Below are 27,125 nucleotides of genomic sequence, written 5' to 3'. Positions count from 1 at the left end.
GGAAGAAGTCTCGACATTCGTTGATTTTGTTCTCAACGTGTCTTTAGTTCACAGATGCTCTGTGGATATTTTGTAGAAAACCAAGAGAAGGTAAATATCCAGCTTTTACAGCGCTTTGGGAGATAAAATGTTTATGCGGGAATATATACTTACTTTACGGTTCCTTTTTAGGAATCCCTGTATCAAATTTTGATTTTGGGTCGGGAAATGTATTTTTGGATAGCCCGTTTCTCAAGTATGGACGATTATTATAAAGTGTCCATAAAGAACACGTGATATCATATAACAAATATATATCAGGAACTACATGTATTATATAACAGAAAGAATATACACGTCATGTAACTTAACAATAGATGCCATCATGGTTGGTAACCCCAGCAACTGTAGACTTCATTAACTTACGTGCATAGAAATGAGGAAAGTACACAATGACTGACCTTAAATGGGGCCTTTGACACACAGATATTATGCAGACGTGCATGTACATACAGTTATACAGTGAGGTTAGAAGTGCTTAACTACACTATATGTGATGTCCTACATATATCTTGCTTGACAATGAACGAGGAGCTGCACTGGTGCTTGTAAGTAACGTCACTGGTTGCATGTTTGGTATAGGTCAGGAATCATATTGGAATGAATCCACGTTCGTTTCTTTTCTCACCTGGATGCCATATGATTACATAGTGGAATAGTCCCTCTGTTTGAATAAGACAAAGACGTGGATTATGAGAACTTTCCCATTGGCGTACACATGTTGGCGTCGAGAATTAACGATGTGTCATTGTAGACCCACTTAATGCGCGTCGCTCTGTTGTGAACGGTATTCCCAGCGGGTAATGTACTACCTACATAAGCGGTTATGGACAGTACCCTGATGTCAAACAATGAAGCGAAAGTGTAAAAAAGAAGCTGTGAGTAAATCAGCGACCCAACATGATACGCGAATAACTTTGAGTAAATCGATGACCCAAGCCATCTATCAAGCTTCTCGTAAAGAGATGACCGAAGACGATATGTATCAAGCTACGAGTAAATCGATGACCCGAGATGATATGTCTGAAGTTGAGAGTATATCGATGACCAAGATGATATGTAACAAGCTACGAGTATATCGATGAACCGAGATGATATGTAACAAGCTACGAGTATATCGATGACCAAAGGTGAAATGTATCAAGCTGAGAGGATATCGATGACCAAGATAATATGTAACCAGCTACGAGTATATCAATGACCAAAGGTGAAATGTATCAAGCTGCGAGTATATCGATTACCAAGATAACATGTAACAAGCTACGAGTATATCGATGGCTAAAGATAACATGTAACAAGCTACGACTTTATCGATGACCATATATTATATGCATCAAGCTAAGAGTATATCGATGGCTAAAGATAATATGTAACCAGCTACGAGTATATCGATGACCAAAGATAACATGTAACAAGCTACGACTTTATCGATGACCATATATTATATGCATCAAGCTAAGAGTATATCGATGGCTAAAGATAATTTGTAACAAGCTACGAGTATATCGATGAATCGAGATTATATGTATCAATATGTCAGTACAATTAAATGATATTTGATTTTCCTAAAAACTTGCAGCTGAATTGTTCTTGGCCTTACCTCATACGTTCAGTATTGAGGTCAAGATTAAGACCAGAATAGTTAATGTATTTGATTCCCCATGATCCATAAAAAAACAATAAAAGTGAATATCACAGCAACATATTAGCAATATATAATTCTGGTTGCGCCGACCCTTTATTTTATTGTTAAAGCTGAAGTCAGATCTTGGGATGAGTGGCCGAGGAGCCTTTTAATCGTCAAATGAATACTATTTGTTCAGTCAGAAAAAAAAAACATTCAACTGTATCAATGGACCCATGTGCCTTGGCCACTGAGTAAAACAATGACACAAGTACAATCTAATGACATGACCTTAGATTTGTTTTAATTTGTTGCCTCCTCCTTTTAGACTTTTTTCTTTGTCTGTACACTTTGGTTGATAATTTAGCATTTAAACATACTACTATTCACATTTTCTGTATTACTATACCAGGATATTTTATATGTTCTAATATTTACAATGGTATTAATGTTGGGAAAAGTATTTATGTTGGGAAAATATGAGATATCTTAGAGGGTCTTAGAGACGAAACCGAAACAGATCTGGACAGCCAGACATTTCATTACCATTTTATACCCAATTTACTTCATCTAGTACGTACATGTACCCTTAGTATTAACCATAACTCACCGCGGGAGTTAATAATTGCTAAAAATATACAAGTAATTGCAAGCGAATGTGCCATCGACCCATCTAAAATAACAACAAAAACCATCCCACGTCCACTGACCGCCGTGACAAGTAAAAGCGAAGTTGACCTTTTCAAATGAGATCATTGTCTTCAACCATACGCGAGATTATAAACAACCAATGTTTATTTCAATATACCAGTCAGTATTTGTTAGGTTGACATGTTGTCTGTCGGCTCAGTTATGAAGTAAGTGAACGTGGTGTTTACAATTTTCTATAAATAAATGATCATGACTCATGGTTATATTTCAAAGTGAACATTTGCTTTTTCCCGGGTACTGTTTGGAAATGTTATAGAAACGCATTAATTAAAAAGTTACCGCCATATTAAAGAAAGCACTACTTGTGTCCGTGACCGTGCTTGTGTCTTCTGATATCGCGTTGTCTGAACATCGCTAACTAGGAGGAGCTGTCAATGTGGAGTCCCTTGAATAAAATTTCTGAAGTGTTCCCCGGCGTTGTCAAAACGTTGGGGCAACGTAGTAAATACGACGGCGGCATTGCCAACCATTACCAACGTTGGGCTAACGTTTGAATGCTAGAACTGGGATGTATATATGGACCCGAAAGCGCTGTAAGAGTTACATAATGTATAGTTGATCAATGTGTTCCAATATGTCTATCTGTATTGAAAGGTTTTATAGTCAAACACGGGCCAGGGGATTTTATTCATATATCAGAAAAGGAGCGGGTCATTGGTTAATTCCAAGTATGATTGATGCTACCTAGATAATATCACCCTAAATATATGTTCGACTGTGAAATGAACAAATCTGTAAACCTCAAAACCAATAACAATACATATTTTAAATTAATTCATGGTCACTAGTTTGGCCTCCCGATGACATCACCCGATGACAGCAGAGTGCTATATTCAATGGAATATGATTGTGACACTATAGGCATGATGTGATTGAGATTGTTCGACATTGCTCAAACTTACACCCCTGCATTGTTTACATATTCAAATAAACGACTGTCGACATTTTGCAAATCATGTATGTGAGGGCCAACACAAATGTTTATACTTTCATTACCTCAAAACCTATAGTATAAGATGGTACCTACTAGTAAATTGAAATTGGCCCGGGACACAAGTCTTCATACATGTAAGGCTGGATACTGACCAGTGAACCGCCTATTAAGGCCGAGGAAGAGATATGACCCCCTTATAGAGGAAAGCTCTTGAAAACCCACACCATGATAGGAAATTACACTAAAGTCTACTTAATCATATGGTTAAGACTTAATCATATGTGTAGCTGCGAGTACATCGATGATTGGCAAGATTGACATTTACAGCGCCTTTTTGTATGGCGGTTGTTGCGACGTCGACCTTGAGCATTCTCCATGCAGTACTCGTCGTATTACATGAGCATGCGTTGTTTATCTGGCAAAACGGGTCAGAAGGAGACAGTTTGTTCAAGTGAGAAAAGTACATATACGTGTGGAAAGCATTCGTGTACACTCTAAAGCTACTATTAAAATGAACTATAAACTTGCACCACATATAGAAGACTTAGGAGAATATTTTATTTTCGTGTCAAAGGCAGTACAAGGTCAGAAGGCATACGATACTGCGCGTGGGGTTACAATAGTTCTTGATCGTTGTGGATAGGCCTGAGGTCCCAGTTTAAATAGGGTCACCTATTGGCTTAATGGCTTCTCTTGTCACTACAAAGGCAATGTATCGATACCCCACTTGGATACCATGTGAGCCTATTTTGTTTCCTCCTTCGTGAAAAGTGATAAAAGCGACGTAAAACCATATTCACTCACCAACTCAGTTTTTCCTGAAGAATATATATATTTGTTTGTTGTTTAACGCCGCAATTTTCCAGCTATATGACGGCGGCCTGTAAATAATCGAGGCTAGACCAGACAATCCAGTGACTGATAACATGAGCATCGACCAACGCAATTGGGAAACGATGACATGCATCAACCAAGCCTGACCACCCGATCCCGTTAGTCGCATCATACGACAAACATTAGACCAATTCTAACCCGGATCTTCACGGGTCGAACAATATATATGATACTTGTTGACATGTAACTTTCATTAATATAATGTCATAATACGCTCTCCCAATCATTCGAAGTGATTCGGATAACATGTAATGTGTATTTGCGCCCCTAATTATTAACATCACAGATAACAATATAAAAGTTAAACACACTACGTTTGAAAATATAGAACTACATCATATATCAGCATAAGGTTGTTATGAATTATGTAGGATATGACCGATATATATGAAACATATTATTACAGGCCGTTGTCACATACTAGCATCTGAAGAATTGCTCGGCGCGATGTTAAAAAACAAACAAACAAAACACTGGCTAGTAAATATTTACTTTATGTGGCTGCCACTATACATAATGGCATTACTACACACAGGGCCTACATGTACCTAGCAGAAGGGTATGTGTATGTTAGATCAAATTGCATTAGCTCAGGTAACCATGTTTACTCGATGCATTTTAACTCACAAAAGGGTTCAAAAAGATGTTTATGTACATGTGGGTTTGTGTCACATCACAGAAGAAGGGGATAAATAATAAGGATAATAATAACAATAACAGTCCATTTGTTTTTGCCCTTTTCCCATGCTAGTATCATGCTAAAAGCGCACTATAACTGCGCACCAATCATGTACTGACATAAATATTACTTTTTGAGCTGAGTGTCTTAACATATATGCCTAAATACTAGGAAGATACCATTGCCATAAGCTCTTAAATACTTGTAATAATAAATTGATATAATTCGTAACATATGTGTATACAGAGGGCGAGGGACTTCCGCCGAAGCGTCAAGTTTTGGTCGTTACATGGGTACAATGTGTGAGGTCAAAATTTAATACAGACATATTGCTTGAATCCTGCTAAAATAGGCGTAAAATCATACTCAACCACTTAATCATTTATTACGCACGATATTGACAAACTTGACTTTTCTGAAAGTAAATCACATTCCAAATTATATACACATTCAAAATGAACATTAGCTACTCAAGTGAATGAGTTAGTTTGGTTTAACGCCGTTAGTTTTGTTTAAGCGATGCAGGTCTTAGATTGTATCACTGTGATGAACCCCACGAGCTCTGGTTGGTTGGTTGGTTTGTTGTTTAACCCCGCTCTCAGCAATATTCCAGTTATATTAAGGCGGTCTGTAAATAATCGAGTCTGGACAAGACAATCCAGTGATTGATATCATGAGCTTCGATCAACGCAGTTGGGATACGATGACATGCATCAACCAAGTCAGCGAGCCTGACCACCCGATCCCGATAGTCGTCTTATACGACAAGCATAGCCGCCTTTTACGGCAAGCATGGGTTGCTGAAGACCTATTCTACCCCTGATCTTCACGGGTCCACGAGCTCTGGTGTTGTGCTGACATGACTAGAGACACAGTCCCGACCTATATGGTATTCAGACTCACAAACATGGGTTTTCTGGTATTCCTGAACGCGTTTCAGACAACGGGGCGACACATTCCCCAGCCACCTATCCAGTGTGTATTTGTATTTGATAGCAGAGTGACGACGTCAGAAATAGTGATTAAATTAATCCTATTATGTCGCCCTTTACAACAATCATCTTTAATAAATCATTTCTTGCTGACATGACAGTTTTCTATGTCAATACCAAAGATCCAGGTCAGCTTTACTCACGGATGAGATATGTATTCAAATCCTTATGTACACAGTATAAGCAAGTTAAACAAGACCTTCGCCGCCACTGTGTGACAGCATTGTATTATAGTTTCATGCATTGGTGGGTCTCCCTCTTCACTGTAAGTAAACGAACTTCTAAAAACCTAACCTTAAACTTGTTTTAACTAAAAACAACACCTATGCAATAAATGGATTATTTACATGTTTCAATGCCAAGTTTCCTCCTCGGAGGCAACACGTGCTTAGCCTTCCCAAACTCAACAGATTCAAATTGTGATTTGGTAGACATGCAGACCCAAAAAAATCCTTATTTTGGAAGACATTGTGTTATCTTATTGTGTTTAATGTTCAGTCTTTCATTCAAACTTTCGTATATAGTAACTTGAATTTAGAACAGTAATCACCGTATGCCTTTGATGTCTTAACCAATTCGATATATTGACTAATTCTTATATGTGCCCGTGTTTGTTCAGCTGAACAATTTGTTGTAACGAGTGCTTGTTTGTAACGAGTGCTGCCGATGGGCAAGGATATGCACACCTTTTCGCAAAAGCCTGATATCACCACTATAGCTATTTGATAATGATTCATAAACACATAATTATGATAAAATCGGAATCGTACAATGTACTCTGCTTCTCAGCAGATTTTAAGCCGATACAATCATCAACAAAACGCTATTCATGCCACAGCGTGAAACCTTCCGGATGGATACCTTCACATTTTGGATCCGGAATGTTTCTGGTCCGGATACCTTCCGGGTACCTTCCAAACAAAACGTGTTTAAAAATCTAGTGTATGTCGGCTTTAACTGTTTGCCTCCCTTGTTAAGTTTCCACCTTTGTGATCTTATTACCTTTGTTTGTGTGTTGTTTAACGCCGCACTCAGTAATATTTCAGCTATATGACGGCGGTCTGTAAATAATCGCGTCTAGACCAGGCAATCCAGTGATTGACATCGTAAACATCGATCCACGCAATTGGGATACGATGACATGCATCAACCAAGTTAGCGAGCCTGATCAACCGATCCCGTTAGTCGCCTCTTACGACAAGCATAGTCGCCTTTTACGGCAAGCATCTTCACGGGGCTCATTACCTTTGTTGTTCTTCCAAGTACATATATATGTTCTCTGCTTCATAGCATTTATTTACCTGATGAAGGAGTAAGTATATACCCCGAAACGTTGTGTTTCCTAATGAAGCAGTTGACATCCATAAGTTCTCTTCCTAATGTGTATCACTTCTAAATGCCATAAGTACAGAGAGCATCGGTAGAGAGAGCAAGTTTATTTATGCTTGCCCGCGTCTGTTTGAAAGCAGATAAATGTAAATAACCTCACAGATCCTACTTTTCAGGTCTTTGGATTGTCGTTTTGAGTAGAGCTTGTATCACGATGCCGGAGAATGCAGGGTTATCCACGGAGGACAATGTGAAAGAGGAGGGGGAAGATAGGTCGAAGAGGGAAACTTGGGCTGAGAAGAGAGAGTATATTTTGTCCATGCTTGGCTACAGTGTTGGATTTGGTTCGCTCTGGAGATTCCCGTATCTTTGCAACAGAAACGGTGGTGGTAAGTACAATAACAATAATGTAAAAATGATCTTGAACTATTATCTTCACAGACAAATTATGCCCAGTCAAAATTTCGGAGAATGTGAAGACTCTACAACACTGCAGCCTTCTGCATTACCCAGATAAACTCGATGTAGGGTTCGTTCAGATAGCCTCTCCTTGAAAACCTGAAATAGTAATATTACTCTTATTATTATCATGTATTTGTTTCACACAGTATAATAATATTTAATGCATTGACCAGGTGCCTTCCTCATCCCATATTTCACTGCAATCATCGCATGCGGTGTTCCGTTGTTCTTCCTGGAGGTGTCCATCAGCCAGTTCTCCAGCAGGAGTGCTACTCATGTTTGGGTTCTATGTCCTTTACTTAAAGGTAACTCTGTTCTTCTTGATATTGGTTTACAATGACCCTGTTTGACATTTTACGTTCTTACCAACTGTACACGACGATGGCATTGCTCATACAACCCTTGTCAAGCCTTTACCTCTGAGTGAATGTTGTCAGAACATCTACACCCGAGGTGGTGTCATCAACAGCAAACTTTGCGCTATTAGCCACACAAGGCGACTTAATGAATGAGGTGTCCAGACTCGGTGACTGTATATTGCATGTCATTGTTCTCCGACGGCGTGTGATGCTGCTCATATCAACCACTGGTTTTTCCAGATTTGGTCCAGAATCGATTATTTACAGGCCGTCAGCTCATAGCTGTAATATTGTGGCGTTAAAAAACAAACGAACAAAGCTCGAGGCATGGGATTTTGGATGTATTTGTCCAAACCTGAATTGATGTTATTTAACTGTAAGAGCATTATTGTAAAACTTTAAAACCTCATTAAGGAATATGGAGATTTCTGATACACACAGAAGAAAAACTGAAAGTCAAATGAATAAGTTGCACAGTTCAGTTTTTTGCAGGGATTATGGACGTGCCGTGCCACAAGAGTGTAGGTATTGCTTGGCGGAGTTGTATGTGCTGAATAGATATGAATATGTAAGAAGTGACAGTAACTTGACACAAAGTAAACAGTGGGAGTCCTCAAGTGTTACGTCCCACATATTCGTGATTTTGAAAATATAACGTCAACGACAGAAAATAATCTCGAGTCTCGATTATATGCCGAAACAGATACTAGTGGGCCTATGAGGCAGAATAGTAATGGCAACTTTATGAATGGATCACTGAAAACCAGTGGTCACACCAGGTGTCCTGTTATACCGGTAGCACCCGCCACTCAATATGGACAACAACTTCTATATTGTTTGCAACGACGTTTCACGGCTAAATTCTCGACCCTTCATTTGGTTAATACTGAGTAAGCATATCGAGTTAACATACGTAAATTATGATATGTTTATCCAAGGTAGGATTAATGTACAAAGATGACAATATAACAAGGAAGCCAGTAGCGATTATGGAGAATTTTGCTTCGTTGTCAGCCAGTATCGTGGTCATCATTTTTTATGAGGTGTTCCATGTCATATTTGGCAACAGAGATCCTGTGTTCTAATCTGGTGGCTACGGGGCATGAAGTCACTCAAATGTATGTCTCCACAGTTACATGTGATAACACACACACACACAAACGCATTTCCTGAATTCACCAAAACCTTCCACCCAAAGGCATTATTGAACCAAATGACATCTGACCGTACCAATGTATCTATATTCATATCAGATCCCTCTAGCATCCTTAATAACAAGACTCAATGTCATACGACTTCCGGTGTGGGAAAAGATATATCTAACATGTTTGATGCAGTACGACAGAGGGTGCCCAGTTTCAGTTCGAGCTACTTTAAGAACACTTTTACATGCACTTCCCCTTGAATACAACTTAAAACAGAAAGTCACATATCTAACAAATTTATATGCAGTTTCATTTTAATGGCATCACTTCTGATTGCAAAGTAAATCACATCGAACAGCAGACATTCCGGGGATAACATATAGTATATAGTATACCCAAGACACGAAATTTAATATTTTCAGCTATGCCTTTTCTTACTTACTTTTGTTGTTTCAGGAATTGGCATCTCCCAATTGTTAACAAGCATAATTGGAATTATGCCGTACGCTCTCATAACGGCTTGGGCAATATACTATCTGGGTCAATCCTTCAGGTCTTTATTGCCCTGGACAACGTGTGACAACTGGTGGAATACCCCAGTGTGTATCAATAAGGTAACCAATGGCTCATCTGCCGTCTACTTCAACAGCACTGTGGAACAACAACTTCTGCACAACGCCGTATGGAGAAAGCCCAACACGACATTGACGGCGTCGGAGGAGTTTTGGCAGTTGGTTTTCTAATACATGTATATACTAACGACAAAACGTAACTGTGCTTCATATAAAGTTCAATAAAAATATATTTATTCAGAAATTAAAAAATGCATCTTTAACATATTCCTGAAGACATCTCCTCGACTTTAAGGTCGTGAGTCACAGTTTACATGTGCACGTTGATGCATGGCTCACAATTTGGATGTTTGCGTGTTTGTTGGGAGCATGATACTCGCACATTTGGCATTTCTAATGTGAACAGCACATAATGTTTGTTTATCTATCAGGGGCTCATAAAACACTTAACCATAAATAACGCTTACGCAATGCCACAGCTTGCTGAAAAACAAAGCAGGGCAACACTCATGACTTTCCACGGACATGCCGTCCAAGACAACCATATTCGGTAGGTGCATCTACGGAATCGATACCAAACAGCCACTTAAACAGCTCGGACCAATCAGGGTTGAGACCAATTAGTGGCAGAACCGTATGGAGCCGAACATCCGGCCCCAATGTTCAGCGATGTGCCAAATTTTGCTTCCAATTTTGCATGGTGTACACAGCACCTGAAGTTCCTAAAAGCAAGACTGAGACACTATACTGTTCACAGGTGAGTCTAGGGTTCATCCGGACAGCTCTGACCATCGTACAAAGGTGCACAGGCTTCAAGGTGAACGTTTTAGCGGCTCTTGCGTTACTCAAAGTCGTCAATGTGGGGGTGCAAATGTAATGGTATATGGTGGCATTACAACTCATGGGAGAACACAACTCATCATTGTGAATGGCAATTTGGGGCGACATCGTTCGAGATCATGCTCTACCTTTTGTGCGAATGTAGGAACGAAACTTTACGTGGCTACAGGATAATTCCCGTCCACATTTTGAGGCAGCAAAGCATTGCTGTACTGCCATGTCCGACTGGTTTTCAAGATTTCTCTAGGATATCATAGGTCGACGCCTACGACAGGACCATAACAAGCCGGTAACGTTAGGTCAGTTAGGCCAATCATTGGTTGTCAGTGAGAACAACATTACCCAGGCGGTTTTCAATGCGTCGCCGATGTCTCGTCTGTATCAACGCAAATGGTGATCACAACCGATATTGACATTGAGAATTGCGTTCGTACGTTACACCACCCCTCTTTCTGGGTGTGTTGCTCTGCTTCCTCTACCAGGTGTGGCTTTCGTCAATACATTTGTTATGATAACACATTGTTAAGAGGAATGACAGAATATGATGTTATTTTCAATAGCATGCATTTACTCCTCTTTATAAGAAGCACAGTTATTTTTTTCCGTTAGTATACATACTAAATCTACTATTGTAAACCACTGAACAAGCTACAGCTACGTGAAAACCTGATTACTACAGGGATAAACATTGCTCGAAATATATTTATACTCCAGTGAGCCTCAAGTTTATTTAATGAGTTCATGATAAATTCAGTATTCTTATCAGATCTTTGTGTGTTATAGAATGCTTCCAATGTACTGACATGTATACTCTCTGGCTGTCTTGCAAGGTTCAACGCCCTTCGAGTGTCAACTGGGATCGACGATTTTGGGTCTGTGCAGCCACACTTGCTTCTTAGTCTCCTGTGTTCATGGACTTTAGTGTTTCTGTGCTTGATGAAAGGTGTGCGGTCTGTAGGGAAGGTGGGTAACGATACCACTTAAAGGCTGATTGTCTGGTACCGAACAAATGTCAATGGGTGACTGATTTAGGTTTGGCTGATTGTTGGAACATCGAAGACATTATCATTCCTGCAACACGGCAACATAATCGTTTTCTTCCTTTCGTGATATACTAGTAATTCCTGGGAAAGGAATTGGGGGTAATCTTAGTGATTCAAGTATGATTTGGAGGTTATATTGCATTTTGATACATGCAGGTGAAGATCGGGTGGCCCGATTCTGACCGAAATTCCTTGCTGGATGGCAAGCAAATTGAGAGGTGTACGTGTTTTGCATCATGTGCCATAAGATTCTGTCTGTTTACGTCGTTTGCATCAGGTGCCTTAAAGGATGACAAGCATATGGACAAATGTATGTGTTTTGCATCAGGTGCATGTGGAATGGCAAGCTTAAGGTTTTAGAGGTCTCCTGCATATGGAGAGGCGAACATCTTCTATATCACTGGCGGCTTGTGGGATGGCTAAAATAATGTTTCTGTATCAGTTGCCTCGTAGTGTGGTGGGTAATACAGACTCTTAGGATGACAGGAATATATCACGAAGGGTGTTTGTGTGTGTATTCTGCTCTTTGTAACGTCTGTGTGTTAGTACTGTTTTGCACAAGGTATTATTTTGTGAACAAACATTGGTACAGGAATAATTTGCCCGTAAAATCCCAATAACGGATTTTGTGTAGAAAAAAGAATAGTTGGTATATGAATTTCACGTGTGCGCTATAAATATCTTTCATAGGTTGTGTACGTGACCGCTGTGATGCCGTACATTCTCCTGACGGTGTTACTGGTAAGGTCGTGCATGATGCCGGGGTCTGGCGATGGACTTCTTTATTTCCTTCGTCCCGATTTCTCACGACTTGGATCAGTTCAGGTTGGATATTGTTCGAGGACATTGAACATGATATTTATTACGAACTGCGCGCTTTCCGTTTACTGTTGTTCTTCAATTAACATGGTATCACACATAAATCTTTGAGTCCTTATGAGAGCATGTGAGGCATGTGGAATCCTGTCAACTACAATGTATTTTGTTAACCACAAGTCATTACATCGTGCTTTCATCGGTTACTATAGGACCTCATTATATTTACTATGCGTGGAAATATATAAATGAACGCGAGAAATTCGAACCATAGTCATACGAATTCTCTGCTCAAAGCAGAGGAATTGTGGAGGAAACGAAAAAGAGGAAACCTCATTATTGCGAAATATTGCTACGATTACATTTCATAAGCAGTATACATTTTGAAATCGAATTAGTACAGGTAAAATGTTCACAAAACATGAAACCAAATATCAGAATAAACCATTTTAAACCCTTATTGGAAATCTGATTTGAGACACATGCCAATATAAAGCACTGTCTATCATACACGTCCATCCTCTTGAAGTACAAGTTTGGACCAAGAACTGAAAGAATTAGCACCCTTTGCCATAGCAGCAGACCATCAATACTTCCCTGTATGTTTTCATGGCAGGTATGGCTTGAAGCTCTCCTACAAGCCTTTTATTCCATGGGCCCAACGTTCGGCACACTCATCACTATCAGCAGCTACAACAAATTCCATAACAACTGTCTCAGGTGATATTCGAAAAAATGGAAATATTTTTCTTAAGTCACCACAATGTGCACCTGTTTATATGTTATGTGTCGATGTGTACTAAACATACGTCATCCTTCTTATCGTATGATATAACGCATATTAATATACTTTAGAGACGTGGCACTGTTGACCATCCTTGGAGAAGCCAGCAGTATATTTTGCGGATTGGTAGTCTTCTCGACCATAGGATTCATGGCTCACGAGGCTCAAATACCTATATCGGAGGTAGTATCGTCAGGTCAGAGGATTATGTATAGCGATACAGTGTACACTTTATTTTAACAATTTGCTGTAGTGGATAGTGCAATGTTGACTGCGAAGTAATTTGTAAAAATAAGGGATGTTAACATGGATTTGAACATAACACAGGGCAGCATTTCGAGTCTTTATGTCATAAAATAGGCAAACCCGAAACACATTCCCATTATAACATACCTATGTGAGTGAAGCATATTCTAAATAAATATTGTGGTGTAGTTATTTTAGAAAATAAAAACTTTGGACGTGGATACGTAGATATTTATACTATTGAATTATTTTTTATGTTTATAATTTAGACATACCTAAAACTTTTTTCTTATAAAAGTTACTGAATGTAAAGGTCTTATTTCCCTACTGACAGGAGCAGGACTTGGTTTTATCATCTACCCTGAAGCTATAGCCCAACTACCCTTGCCTCAACTGTGGTCAGTGCTATTTTTCCTCACACTGCTGTCTTTGGGGATAGACACACTGGTAAATATAGGTTCCCTCAACAATATTCATATTTCTTCATTTTGTAATTTCCAGCACATGTTGAGGGTAAATGTTCTACTTGTCACAACACTATCATTCAAATTCACTTATGTTAATTCACTTATGTTTGTGTGTGTTTGCTTCAGGATAAACTTCACAGTATGTTCGTAATTGTCTGTTACCCATCCGCAAATATTGCTTGTTTACTTATTGTTTAACTCAGCAATCAGCAATATTCCAGCCATTTGACGTCGATCTGTAAAATAATCGAGTCTTGACCAAACAAACGAGATAATGGCATTGTAAGCAAAGGTAAACGCCGTCTGAGGACGATGACACGTCTTTAACCAAACCACCGAGCCTGATTAACCTATTCATTAAGTTGTCTCTTACGACCAGAGACCTATTATGAGCCGGAATTCCCACAGGTCCTCAATTGCGATGCCATTGATGACTAGCAATGGAGTGCTGGGGACACATTCTACCCCGGGTCTATACGGGGCAATCACATGGACTCAATATGAATATCATTATCTATACCGTTTCACCCTTTCGCACTTCTGGGAAGCCTAAATGTTACATGGTGTTACAGGCGCCACACATGTTGTCCACTTGGTACCTTGTCAACACTAATGTAGGGAAGTGTATGTGTGCACACGGTCACTTAATCACAATCATTTATAAGGAAATAAAAGCCTTGGAATGCATGCTCATTCAAACGTTTTGAGTGACTGTTAATTTCGAAACTTTCATCCTTTGAATATAGACCTCTATTAATATTTATTCATGAATGTTAACGAGCATTCCCAAACGAGGCTTATCCCACATTCAACAACTATGGCGGCAAAACAAATTCCCGGAAGCGACGTCAATCGCGTACCGCACACCACCTTTGCATTGGTGGAGAACTTTGTTCACGATAACGCCAGGAGTTCAGGAACTTCTCAACTGAAAAATGGATCGAATACATATCATATCTGAAGTGTACGTTTTCCATTCATGTCTACCAATTTGACGATCACTTTACTTTGACTGGTTACAATGACCACGTTAGATTCATATGCTTGCAAGTGCTGATACTTACATGAACTCAAAGACGTATAATAAATATTATTATGGTCAATTGTAAGTTGTAACATATTCAAAAATTCAAAGTCCTATACATATCACGAGTACCGGCTTCCGTGCATGTTGAAGGTCGCACAGTTACCCTTGCATGCATGACGAAGTATACTGAGTTGATGATTAAAACAAAATGATGTCAACTGTACCCATAAACGTATCACAAGAATATACTTCTGCGCAAAATATATCTATAATATCAAAATCAGGTAATATGATACCTCCTGCCATATCACCCACACGGCATAGCTGGACCATATAGAGCACCAGTGCCTGTCAGCCTCAATGAGACCACATGGTTTAAATTAATGCTGATGGTCAGCACAGAGTAAGAGTGAGTGAGTGCGTGAGTTGGGTTTAACGCCGCTTTTAACAGTATTCCACTTATATCACGGCGTGCCAGCTTAATGTGGGAGGAAGGCCCGAAGTGATGCAGGTCTTAGACGTTTACCACTTCGGTGAAACCCACGAGCATGGGTATGGTGCTGACAAACCTAGAAACATAATCGGGGTGAACCGGGATTCGAACCCACAATCATAGGTTTCTGGCGTGTCACAGCGAATCGCGGCGCCTTAGACGACTGGGCCACCAGTGCCCCCTGCACAGAGTAAGAGGCTCCATGAGTTTGGTTTGCTCTTTTTAAACGAAGTGAGGAGAAGAAAGAATGGTAGTTATATGATATATTCACAATGTGAATGAAACATATGAAAAGTTAAAATATCTATTAACAGTACAATCATACTATTTATATGTTCTATTCTGCATTAACTGCTTTAAATATATGTTTTCATATAATGTGCATATTTTTTATAAGGCCAAAAATGTAACCTACACTAAATACAGGGGTAGAAGACGCTAAAATTCTAACAGTCACATATGTGTTGAACATGCTACTTCTAGCTTAATTATTCAAACTGTCATAAACAATTTGATGTTAACCTCCAGCTCACAAGATAGCTCTGAATGTGAAGCACTCGTTGGTGCATTCTCTGATATTTTACAAACCGTTAACAAATTATCAACAACGCCTTACAAAAATAAATCAAATGTAAAAAAAACAACCAATGGTATGAAGTTGAATGTTAAGAGGCAAAACGTAACATGGGGGGAAAATATCATGGGTTCAACAAGAAAACAATATATCATTTAATAATAGGGGTCTAATTTGGCAACAGAAAAATAGAATAGTTCCTGAGATGAAAACAACGTGTATATAAACAAACTCAGCTGGAACAAATGGGAACCTCATCAAAACAGGAACCAATCCTGGAAACTATTAACTAATATTAGAATTGATGTATCTTGATCATGAGAAGCTAACTAACCACTTAAGGAATATGTACAAAATTTAAACAAAGAGATTTGCATATGTGACAGTCTTAAAAAACAAATAACATCTCATGGAATTCTCACTTTAATAAAACAATTCAAAACAAACAAACTCCAGGCGAAGAGGAATTAAGGAATTAATGTTTAAAATCAATATATTGTACATTGATAGGCCAGTTGGTTAATGTCTTAAATAGTAGTCACTTCCTATAGAGCTTAGTCATTAACCATGACTGTGGAACATATATATTTTATGAAAAAAAAGAAAAAATCTAGATATGTATACAAAAGCAAGTCTAGCCAGCTCCTGTATTACAAGACCAGTGTCAGTCTGGATTTAGAAGGGGATACCGAACATCAGATAATATATATGTTTGTTCTTGGAACATTTATATATTCTACAAAAAGTAAACAGAAAAGAATATACAGTTGATTCAGTTGACAGATCACTACTCCTAACAAAGATATGATCAAATAAAATCTGAGGAAATGTATTAAACATAATATTATCACTATATAATGATATCTCTGATGAAGTGAAAACCGACAAGGGCATTTCACAATCCTTTAACTCCAACATCGGGGTAAGAACAAGGATGCATTTTGTCTCCCACATTATTTAATATATTCCTCAATGATCTTCCACTTCATATCAACTCTGAAAGTTATAGTATAACACTGTTGTTTGTCGATGACTAAGTACTACTGACCGATTAAAAAAACACACACTACAAGTGTCACTTGATGGAAGTATATTTTGAGCAACAAATTAACTAAAGATAAATGGTGACAAAATATATTTTTGTGATACAAAAATACTAGTTACGGATAGATATAATTACTTAGGAATTACATTTGAAGCAAATGGCAAATTTAAAAATAGTGCTAAACCTCTCCTGAAAAAGGCCCTAAGGCCTACCACAATCTTCAGTCTCCATTCTTAACTAAAATATACCCATGTTTACCGCCAACTGGGCGTCGACAGATATTTTGCAAATCTTTTCATGTTCTTAATTAAAGTGCTCGGGCGATTTGATATCTTCGCGAGGTAAGGCCCATACAACCTTACACGTAAAATAACACTAGTCGTGGTGAATAGGTAACTGACATGTATGGTTTGCTCCCTGTTGCGTCGGTATGTCGCTGACAGTTCTCAAGGTTCCTTTTCAATGTTTCGTAGTGGATCCCGCATCTCCAATACAATAAACCTTTCTTGACCTTAGATTGCTGATTGTATACATGAAACCACCATCGGGGCGTGGGAAGAAATCTAGAATGTGATGCACATAACTTCAGCAAATTATATATCTAAATTAAAATATAGATTAAGCAGCAATGGCAGGTTCCAAGTGTCGCGCGTACGAACGTACGAAAACATATTCGGCCATATTCAAATCCCCAACGGTTTGCTAGTACCAACGTCATCAATAGTATGCCACTGCTTGCAGTACATCGCTCCTATCAAATTCGCGAGACCCAGGGTGTTCTTTATCCATTTTCGACCTCTTCCATAATCGAATTCTCAAATGGTTACCTCAAAATGCCGTCAAAAGTTAGGCACCGCATGCGCTTACATCGCCGCTACGAAATTGGCGTGTGCCAGAGCATCCTTGAGTGTTTTGAACCCTTTTCAGACCTCGTCCATATTCACGAAACCCCAAAGTTCACCGCGATTCGCCTTCATGCGAATACCTAAAATTTTAAAAAAAGTCGCCTTCGTGCCACAAAACCAATATATGTACATGTCATGTAAAGGCCTTGGATAACGTTAGTGCTTGGGGGACGAGGTGCCGCCCTATTGGTTAAATGGCTTCCGGTCGGATCTACGTATTATCGATCAGATCGTCTTGACTTGGCGTCGCCATTTTGTTTGAAACAATTGCAAGTGATATGAAAGGTGGAATCTGATCGGTAAATAAGAGGGACATAGAAGGGGCATAACTCGTAAAAGCCATTGGTTGCGCTACTATCGAGTCTAGAATTCAAGTCTAGTTTGGCAAGGGTGGAAACTGGACTTTTATAGTCAGTTTTTGCCTCGGGAAAATGTAAAAAAACGAATAGGATGGGTATACCAACTCAATCTATTCTTAGAAAAACACACAATATTATAACTAATTCAGATTTAATATCACCAGCATTCAAAGAGACGATAAAGTCTAAATTAGACTCCCTCTTCAAGGAAACTCTTCAGATGTTTATGCAACCAAAGGCAAAGGAAATAACCTTGGGGCATACAGGGCAGTTAAAAATAAAATACAATTAGAACCTTATCTCAGTCACTGTAAAATAAGGAAATATCGAAGGCACTTATCTAAACTAAGATTAAGTAACCATCAATTAACTACAGAACTTGGAAGACATAAAAACAACAACCCCACTACAACATAGACTGTGCTCTAAATGTTCAACAAACGGGCTGTGTGGGTCAAGTAATGGGGAAAACCTTGTTTGTTTATTGTAGTAACCTGACACATTCTGTGTCTAGTTCCATATTGAGAGGGAGGGTGGGAGGTGTCATCAAAATTACTGGATAACTCTTTTACTGCTTCTGTGGGATCCTAAAAGATAGGCCCTTTTCTTGCATTTGGCCTAGGACTAAATATTCTTCTTAATTTATTAAGCCAATAAACATTACATACCAATATGTAGATATAGAATGATGTATTTAAATTTGTCGTTCAAATTTTCAGCTTCCTGTGATGACAATTGTTGCCGCTTGAAAGCAATCTTTGAACAGCGGGAAAAAACGAAAACATGATATTCAAGTACGAATGAATCTCAAAATTGCCTGAGTTTATCTCTGTCACCGTGTTGCCAAACGTTATTTGACATGAGTGCACGAAGATTGCACCTTGGTTGAAAATGTGAAAAGACTATTAATTATTAACACTATCACTATTTGGGAACCAGTTAGTCTGCTGGATTGGAATTTTCAGCGTTTGAAATTAATTACACGTATTCAATATTGCTGTCAATGGAAATAACACCATAATAATACCATTACTACCATGGAATTGTATTAATTTCGGTATTGTGACCACATGATGCTATGTTGCAGACAAGTAATGCTTGGTATTAATTGATTTATTTCTGCATATATGCAGATTATTCTCCACTGTGAGCCAGTGAGTGTCAGTCCGCTTGCCGTGTACTTTTGGTTTCTGTCAGTACCATGGACACGTTACTGTGACTTTGCTCATTGCAAGTAGATCGGAGTGAGGTCCATGCCTCAAGACGTTTCCAAGACATCCATGCCACATACATGCCAAATACAAGCCATATACCAAGGAAAGACAATACTCACGGAATGTCAGTTCAGGAGGTAGAGGTGGGAGGCTACCCTGCTTGACTCGCTCTCAGTCAGCAAGGAGGAGGCAGTGTAGATTAAGATAGCTTCCAGGCTGCAGTTTGCAGATAACAAGAGGAAGAGACTGAGTTACTGCTTTCAAAGTTGGAGTAATATCAAAGCGAAAAAAAGTTAAACAATTAAAATTAACAATTATGTCCAGAATATGACAGAATTTGTCATTCAAAGACTTCTCTGGTATCATTCATAAATCAGGATTTACCTCAAGTATTGTGTTTTCATGGATGTTTATGTAGTGTCCTCCAAACACTCATCTAGTTAGTCAGGGGCTAAGGAACTTGATTCATCTACTCCAGGTGCATGTTGAAATAAAATTCTAGTGTTGCACAAGACAAAACCAGGTTGCACCCTGGTCCCATAAATTTATCAAAGTTGAAACGCAGATGTATAAACTAAGATGTCTAAATAAATAAAATCTCAGATCTCGTGACTGTGATGATTTTACAGAAATAAATCCTGTATTGCTGTAAAACGTGTGCTCATAATCTTGAAGTACCAACTGTTCGATGACATCGAGCCCAAGAAAGCATGACGAATTACTTAATCATATGTATACATACTCGTATATACACAGGGATTAGTGATATAGTATGGTACATAAAGCTTAGAGGTATTAAGTGTCTTCAAAGATCGTTGTTGTGTGGAAAGGAAAGGGTTAGTCAGACATAAATCTGAATTTATGTTACATCCACTGAGTGCATCCGGACATAAATATATGGTTACAGTTTTCTCTAAAATGTGGCGCTGGTGTATGTTTTATATAGTTAAATCGATAAACCTTGTTAGTAATAAAGAGCAATTATAATAACATATATATTTGATACTTGTATTCAATACACACATTGTTCCCTTATTTCTTCCATCAGTATAAGTACATGCATGTACATTGTGTAATAAAATATTTGCAGCTTCAAACGACTTGATACTGTTATCTCTGAGATGCACTCTTTGACAAATCTACCTAACAGGAGCTTTAGCACAATTCTTTATGAGTGGGCCTTGGAAACTAGATGCTACATGTACACAAGCACCCGTCAACGCCTGATTGATGGTGCCAAATTCTGCAATAGAAATTGGAGAGTCAACTAAATGGATGCTATGGCTTGTGTTTCTCCTACTACTTCAGTTGAAACTTGACCATAGTTAAATAAGAAAAGGGAGGTTATTTGGACCGCCAATATGGTTGAAATCTCCAATGATATCAATATATACTCATAATATCATAATCATCTGGTAAATTTATAAAAAAGCACCACAGAAATCTATTCAGGATCAATTGCATCAGTGCTGTATATAATTCAGCAAGTATGAAGCGCCCCCTGGTTATGACGACAATCCATGTTGTCTTCATTTTCAAAAATTTTCAATTCCTCTAGCAGATTTAGATATTATTTGATATCTTTTGACTTAGGATAAGTTGATCAGATTTAATATGATGAACAAAACGCATCTTTAGTGAATGAGTGAGTATGGTTTTACGCCGCTTTTAGCAATATTCCAGCAACATCACGACGGGGGACACCAGAAATGGGCTTCACACATTGTACCCATATCGGAAATCGAACCCGGGTCTTCGGCGTGACGGGGGAACGCTTTAACCACTGGGCTACCCGACCGCCCCCGCATATTTAAATGACACTATAAATTGATATGTATTGTGTATGATCTATCAGTACTAAGGCAGATGGGATTTGAATTATCATTCCATTGTATTCCAGAATGACTCTTGTTGATGGATAGGTTAGTCGGAACTCTTGAGGCATGTGGCAATTGGCCTGATCTCGTGAATGTCATATGGGCTGAGATCCCAGCACAAGATAAAACAAATTGGCCCAAGTGATGATTTTCATACTTACAGTTGAAAGATGACAATTAAATCTAACAGCCAAATGTTGTAGGGGTTACCAAGCTTTAGTCTTACAAAACACATGAACACTTCATCAATCAACGGCATTGTCCTTTGTCTTCCAGCTAAAGAAACAGTGTCAGAACAAACATGATACATGCTTCACGTGTTTGGGGCACTGGGTCAACAAAATCTAAAAGTTACTTGAACTATCATAATCTGTAAATGACGTATAATATTACAATGAAAAATAAGTGAATACGAAATCTTGAAACACAAAATGTCTCTGAATTTCTGAGCTGGTTATTGAGTAGTTGGTTCTCTCGTTCATGTTGTTCAGTGCGAGCCTGCATCTCACTGATTTGAAATAAGTCTGTATGGTATAATCACTCCCCTCAGCCTCACGTCCATCCCGTCCTACTGGACACAGGTTCTCCTCAATCTCCTCACACCTACAAACAACATATAACGAGGAAGAAACGACACACGCCTTTAACAAACCTCTGATTCTATACAGATATTTTATTATTAATTTCAGAATGAAACATGTTATTATAGTTGTAAATAGTTGTTAATTCTTACACTATGTTCTGGCCTATAGGTGTGAGGGGGGCCTTCCTTGTTGTTGTGGCCACAGTCCATGCAAAAATGGATGCAACTGTCCCTGGTTTCAGTGTTTCTTCTCACAGAGTGTACTTGTAGCCTTCTTGCTGATCTAAGAATGAGATAAAACCTTTATCTAAGTCCACAACATATATTTGAGATTGTAAAGATGTGATAATACAATAGCATAAATTAATAAAAAGTATATATAGAGAGTTTTATAAATTATTTATTCATGTTTATAGATACGTTCATATAATAGTGATCTAGAAATTCGTAAATTCTGACCATAATTAATGTGATTGTTTGATTGGCATTTTCATAATTGATATGTCATATTGTTGAGACGTTCCAGACGATTATTTTGAGTCGAATAATATATGATATATATATTATATGTTGTCTCTATGTGACAAGAAAAAAATCAATATTGTTTAAAGAAGAATTTTGAGTATGTCATGTAATCTTTTATAAAATCAGTAGTTGGCAGGCAACAGTCGCTCATCACTTTTGCAAAATTTTAAGGAAAACCTGGGGTGAAAAACTTTCCTACATCTCAAGGATGGAACTTTTGTTTGGCAAGATTGTTTTATCTCAACAATTTATCGTATCTCGCAAGGACACGCATTCGGGGACACGACAATGGTCCGATGCCATTTTGAGAGTTTGCGGTCATAGCCTCGTTTTTCATTTTGACCTTAATAAATACAGAGACGACTATTGCCATAGAATGTTGCGATATATTTCTTTTAATCGTTTTGGCTACATAGCCAAGTTTTAAGACTGCATTTCTGTCCACTGCATGTACACAATAGGTATTCGTTAAAAAAACCACACGTCAATTCAAATGGATGTGTGAACTATAGCCAATCACTTACATGCTAAGTTGCCTTGAATGCATAACTTCTTTGTGATCCTTTGTTACAGTTTGGGTCAATCGAGACGATCATAGCGGGGATATCAGAAGCTTTCCCTCAGTATCTGAAGAAGAAAAGAGTTCATGTCACAGCTGGAGTTTGTCTTTGTATCTTCCTGCTTTCTATTTCGTACACGACAAGGGTAAAGTATTGATAACATTGTGTGTTTACAAGCACTTCATGCTACAATATCCTTTTGATGCATACAATTTAAAGACACACGTTTCACACAGTTACTAACATTTGTTATTTTGCATTTTGGCAGTGCAATATCACATCAATCAAATTGTTTTTCCATACTAGTAAAAATATTTTAGTGTATATTTGCTTTTGTTAAATGTGGTCATGCCCAAAGATGGACGGGTACATGCAATTCCATTGACATATTTGTATTGATTTCATTGGCAGTTGTGGTTTCCCATTCCATTCTTCCCAGGGTGGAGTCTACCTCTTCCAACTTCTAGACTGGTATGCCTCCTCCTTTAGCGTCCTGCTCATTGGTTGCCTGGAGTGTGTGGTGATCTGCTGGATTTATGGTATGGAATAAGGGAGATGTTGTGTTGGGGTTTTTTTTGCTCGTGTTTCTTAAAATCATACCGACCGAATGTTTACGACGAGATGAAAAAAATTCAAAGGCGAAAAATCATTTAAAAGATGACTGTCGAAAAACTAACCTAAAAACTAACGAAATGTGATCAGTTTGAATAAAGCTCCAAAGTGTCATCCCTTTTATGTATATTTTTCATTTCCCTGTGTTACAAAAGAGATTCTGTCATAGGCATCTGACAATTCCTTAACTAACCATGACAAAGGCTCATTATCACACACACACACACACACACACACACACACCACGAATTTGGACGGGGGATATAGGAACGGGTCCGTCTGTCCATCTTTCCGTCCGTCCACTTCTCAAAGGAGAAACATGTTCTCAAAAAACTATTTAAGTCAGACAAATTAAATAAACACTGATGTAACTGGTCATAATCTCAAATGAGTTCGAAAATTGGTCCCATCATTTAATATTTTTAGAGAGTTATGTCACTTGCTCCATTCCTTACAACTTAGTGCATACTGACTTGGCAAGACTGAGTTCGAAAATTGGTCCCGTAAATTACATTTTTTACAGAATTACTGCCCTTCTTCCTTGTTATTTTATTTATTGCATAGCGTCTGCAATGGAAACAAGTTTTCTCAGATATAACTGTGAGACGGCCCCTCTAACGCTCTGTCATTTCCCCTACCACAGACCATGCAGTGCCTGCGTGCTTGCGCTGTTCCTTCCACGGTTTGTCCCCCTACGTGTCATGTACACATTTATATACAAAATTACATGATAGTTTCTTAAAGAACTTCATCCGTCATTGGTCTTAAATTAAACAAAATTCAGATTATGTTGGGTACAGGGTATTCATGGTCAAGTACCGTATTGATGTTTCATACACTTTTCTGGATTTCGAGTTATTTTGCAATTCATCGTTCTCATTTGGAGTCAAACGGACTGTATATGAGCAAAGAAAAATCGAATGTGCCCCATGGCGGGGGTTCGTGACGAAGCTATTTTCTTGTTATTGTTAGTAGTACCAATTTGGTGAGAAACGCGCCCTTAGGCAGGTGTAGACAAACCAAAAATCTTGTATTCCAACCCACAACATAGGACTCCAGCACGTATACGACTGTCGACTGATAAGTTCTAAGCGTCACATAGAATGAGTTGCGTAATAGTAAACTCTTTTGTTGTGGACATTACATGATGTCACTGAAGTAAATCCACTAAAACAAACCCACAATCTTGCAGTGATCAAGTACTTGCATGAGAACACCAGGGAAGAACCAGCCTTTATATGTCTCATAAAGAGGTTGTCTGCAGAGTTTAAGTGTGGAAGGAAGAGCCTTGAAGACGACCCCTGTACTGAAAGGCCTGTTACGTCCTATAGTATGGTAATGACGACCGTGAATGATTGGGCGTCATTTTGCTAGTTCTGTAGGCATCTTCCAGAAGAGAGTACATTCCATTATCACAGAAATTTTGGCAATGAAGAACGTATCTGATCATTGGGTTCCAAACATATGAACAAAAACGCACCAGGCACAACATGTATTGTGATAATATAGTTCTGTTTGAAGTGGATCCAGAACAGGTTCTTGCAACGATTTGTAACTATGGTTTCATAGGTCCAAACAACAATCAAAACAGTGGCTACAGTCGAATAGTGTGGCTTTGAACTTCCACAGCACCCACTTTATTCCCCTGATTGAGATCTTGCTCCGTCAGACTTCATTCTGTTCCCAAACATGGACCTCATGACGTTATAGCAGCTGTTGAGTACTTTTTCCACTGCCAAGAGAAATACTTTTACGAAACTTGGATACCATCCCTCCAACATTGTTGGCTAAAGTATTCATGAGGACAGGGATTATTTTGAGATTATTATTAGATTATCTTTGTACTGAGGTCTGAACATTTCAATCACCCCTCGTTAAGTGACGCTCAGCGAATGTTTCCAGCTTAGACGACTGAGTTATACGGATGAGCATTAGTTTTCATATAGCATTGGATGTTTACTTCAGGTTCTAAGAGGTTCAATCGGGACGTGGAGATGATGCTTGGGCGACGAACCCCAGTAGTGCTGAGTATCATGTTATCCTACATCACTCCAGTTATTCTTTTTGTAAGTAACTCAAGTTGACACAGGTTATCAAATCATTTATTAAAACACTGCTACTATCCCGCAGTATACTTTATTTTCTTCTAACATGTTCAACACAATGGCTGGGCTTACATATAGTATAAGGGAACATTAAATCTTACCTTTATTCACAAAGTAAATTACCTTTATTTGCAAAGTAAACATTGTCTGTATTTCAGTAATTTCATAATTTGATAATAGAAACACAGTGAATTCATTCCTGCCACACTTAAAATAACCGAGTGGACTGAACAACATCACCCGATCATATATAAATGGAATGAAATGGGTTTTCGAAATAACGATGTAAAAAAGGTATGTTCGTTACATCATAAATGACATGCATACCTTATGTTTCACAGGCGGCTCTGATCCTGTCTCTCTTCATGTATGACCCGCCCAGCTACGGGGCATACGTATATCCAGACTACGCAAAAGTAGTTGGAATCCTTATGGCTGTTCTCATGACTGCACCGATACTGGTCATGCTGATCTACCAGGTCGCCCAGAGGGATGGAACCATCATGGAGGTATGTTTACCTTGTTATGGAGTGTGCCATTGTTTTCCGATAAGACAGAGTATACGAGTTACTTGAATTCCCAATGTCAAAGTACTTTTTAACTGGATCAACTTTATAATTTTTTATCAAGACCTTCGAACATACATAAATGTTATTTTCTGTTATTCAGCGTATCAAAAGTGCAAGTCTACCGTCTCCTGAATGGGGCCCCGCCCGACCCGAACACAGGATAATCTTCCTTGAAAGAGAACATACACCACAAGAGATAATTATTGATCAATTGCCTAAAATAGATCCCATGGATCCCTGATGATCGTAGTAGATCCCATGGAGCGATGTAGATTACTCATTAGGTCTACATTATATATAGTTGGAATTTCTCTAGCGTGGACGTTCTATATTTTACAAATAAGGAAGTACATATGAATTTTATACTCAGAACGGCTTGGTAACTGTACCTTCTGAATACCATAATCATCTTTTTTTTGGTTTATCAATATTGTTAGTTGTAGATATATTTTCTGCATGTTAGAATACCTCAAGTTAAATAAATATTAAACATATTTCAAATCGTGGTATCATGCGTTCCTATTTAGTATTTTAAGAAATACGTCACGGTGATGTCATTGGGATTCTATTCAACAGGAAGACAAAAGAATTATTCACAAAAGCTGAAAGTCTTAATTAGTCATATCAGTTCTTTATAAATTAAGGGAGTCGTGTATTATATAACGAACATAATACTAAATTCCTTTACAAAATATTGTCCTTTGTCTTTGTCTCTATCCAAAAAAGGAACCGTTACTCTGC

General features: G+C 38.4%; 1 protein-coding gene across 2 annotated transcripts; it reads left to right on the top strand.

The window, feature by feature from the left end:
* The first annotated feature begins 495 nt into the window (after positions 1–495).
* LOC124142544 (sodium- and chloride-dependent glycine transporter 2-like) lies at positions 496–27,009 on the top strand. Of its 2 annotated transcripts, none has more exons than XM_046511089.2 (14): positions 496–587; positions 7,379–7,591; positions 7,838–7,969; positions 9,625–9,898; positions 11,411–11,543; positions 12,314–12,448; positions 13,056–13,159; positions 13,295–13,419; positions 13,804–13,916; positions 23,112–23,243; positions 23,538–23,637; positions 25,676–25,776; positions 26,157–26,324; positions 26,485–27,009. In XM_046511089.2, exons 2-14 carry the CDS (start codon positions 7,417–7,419, stop codon positions 26,623–26,625), a joined length of 1,833 nt encoding a protein of 610 aa, XP_046367045.2. In that variant the 5' UTR covers positions 496–587; positions 7,379–7,416; the 3' UTR covers positions 26,626–27,009. The 2 variants fall into 2 exon arrangements, with proteins under 2 accessions (XP_046367045.2, XP_046367044.2); XM_046511088.2 differs by lacking the exon at positions 496–587 and adding an exon at positions 6,067–6,138.
* The last annotated feature ends 116 nt before the right edge of the window (positions 27,010–27,125 follow it).

Source organism: Haliotis rufescens, unplaced genomic scaffold (assembly GCF_023055435.1).
Source record: "Haliotis rufescens isolate VD_foot unplaced genomic scaffold, xgHalRufe1.0.p SCAF_17, whole genome shotgun sequence".
In the NCBI taxonomy this organism is placed as follows: Eukaryota; Metazoa; Mollusca; class Gastropoda; order Lepetellida; family Haliotidae; genus Haliotis; species Haliotis rufescens.
The sequence above is the reverse complement of the archived record's forward strand: the minus strand, read 5'-3'. Positions and strand labels throughout refer to the sequence as shown.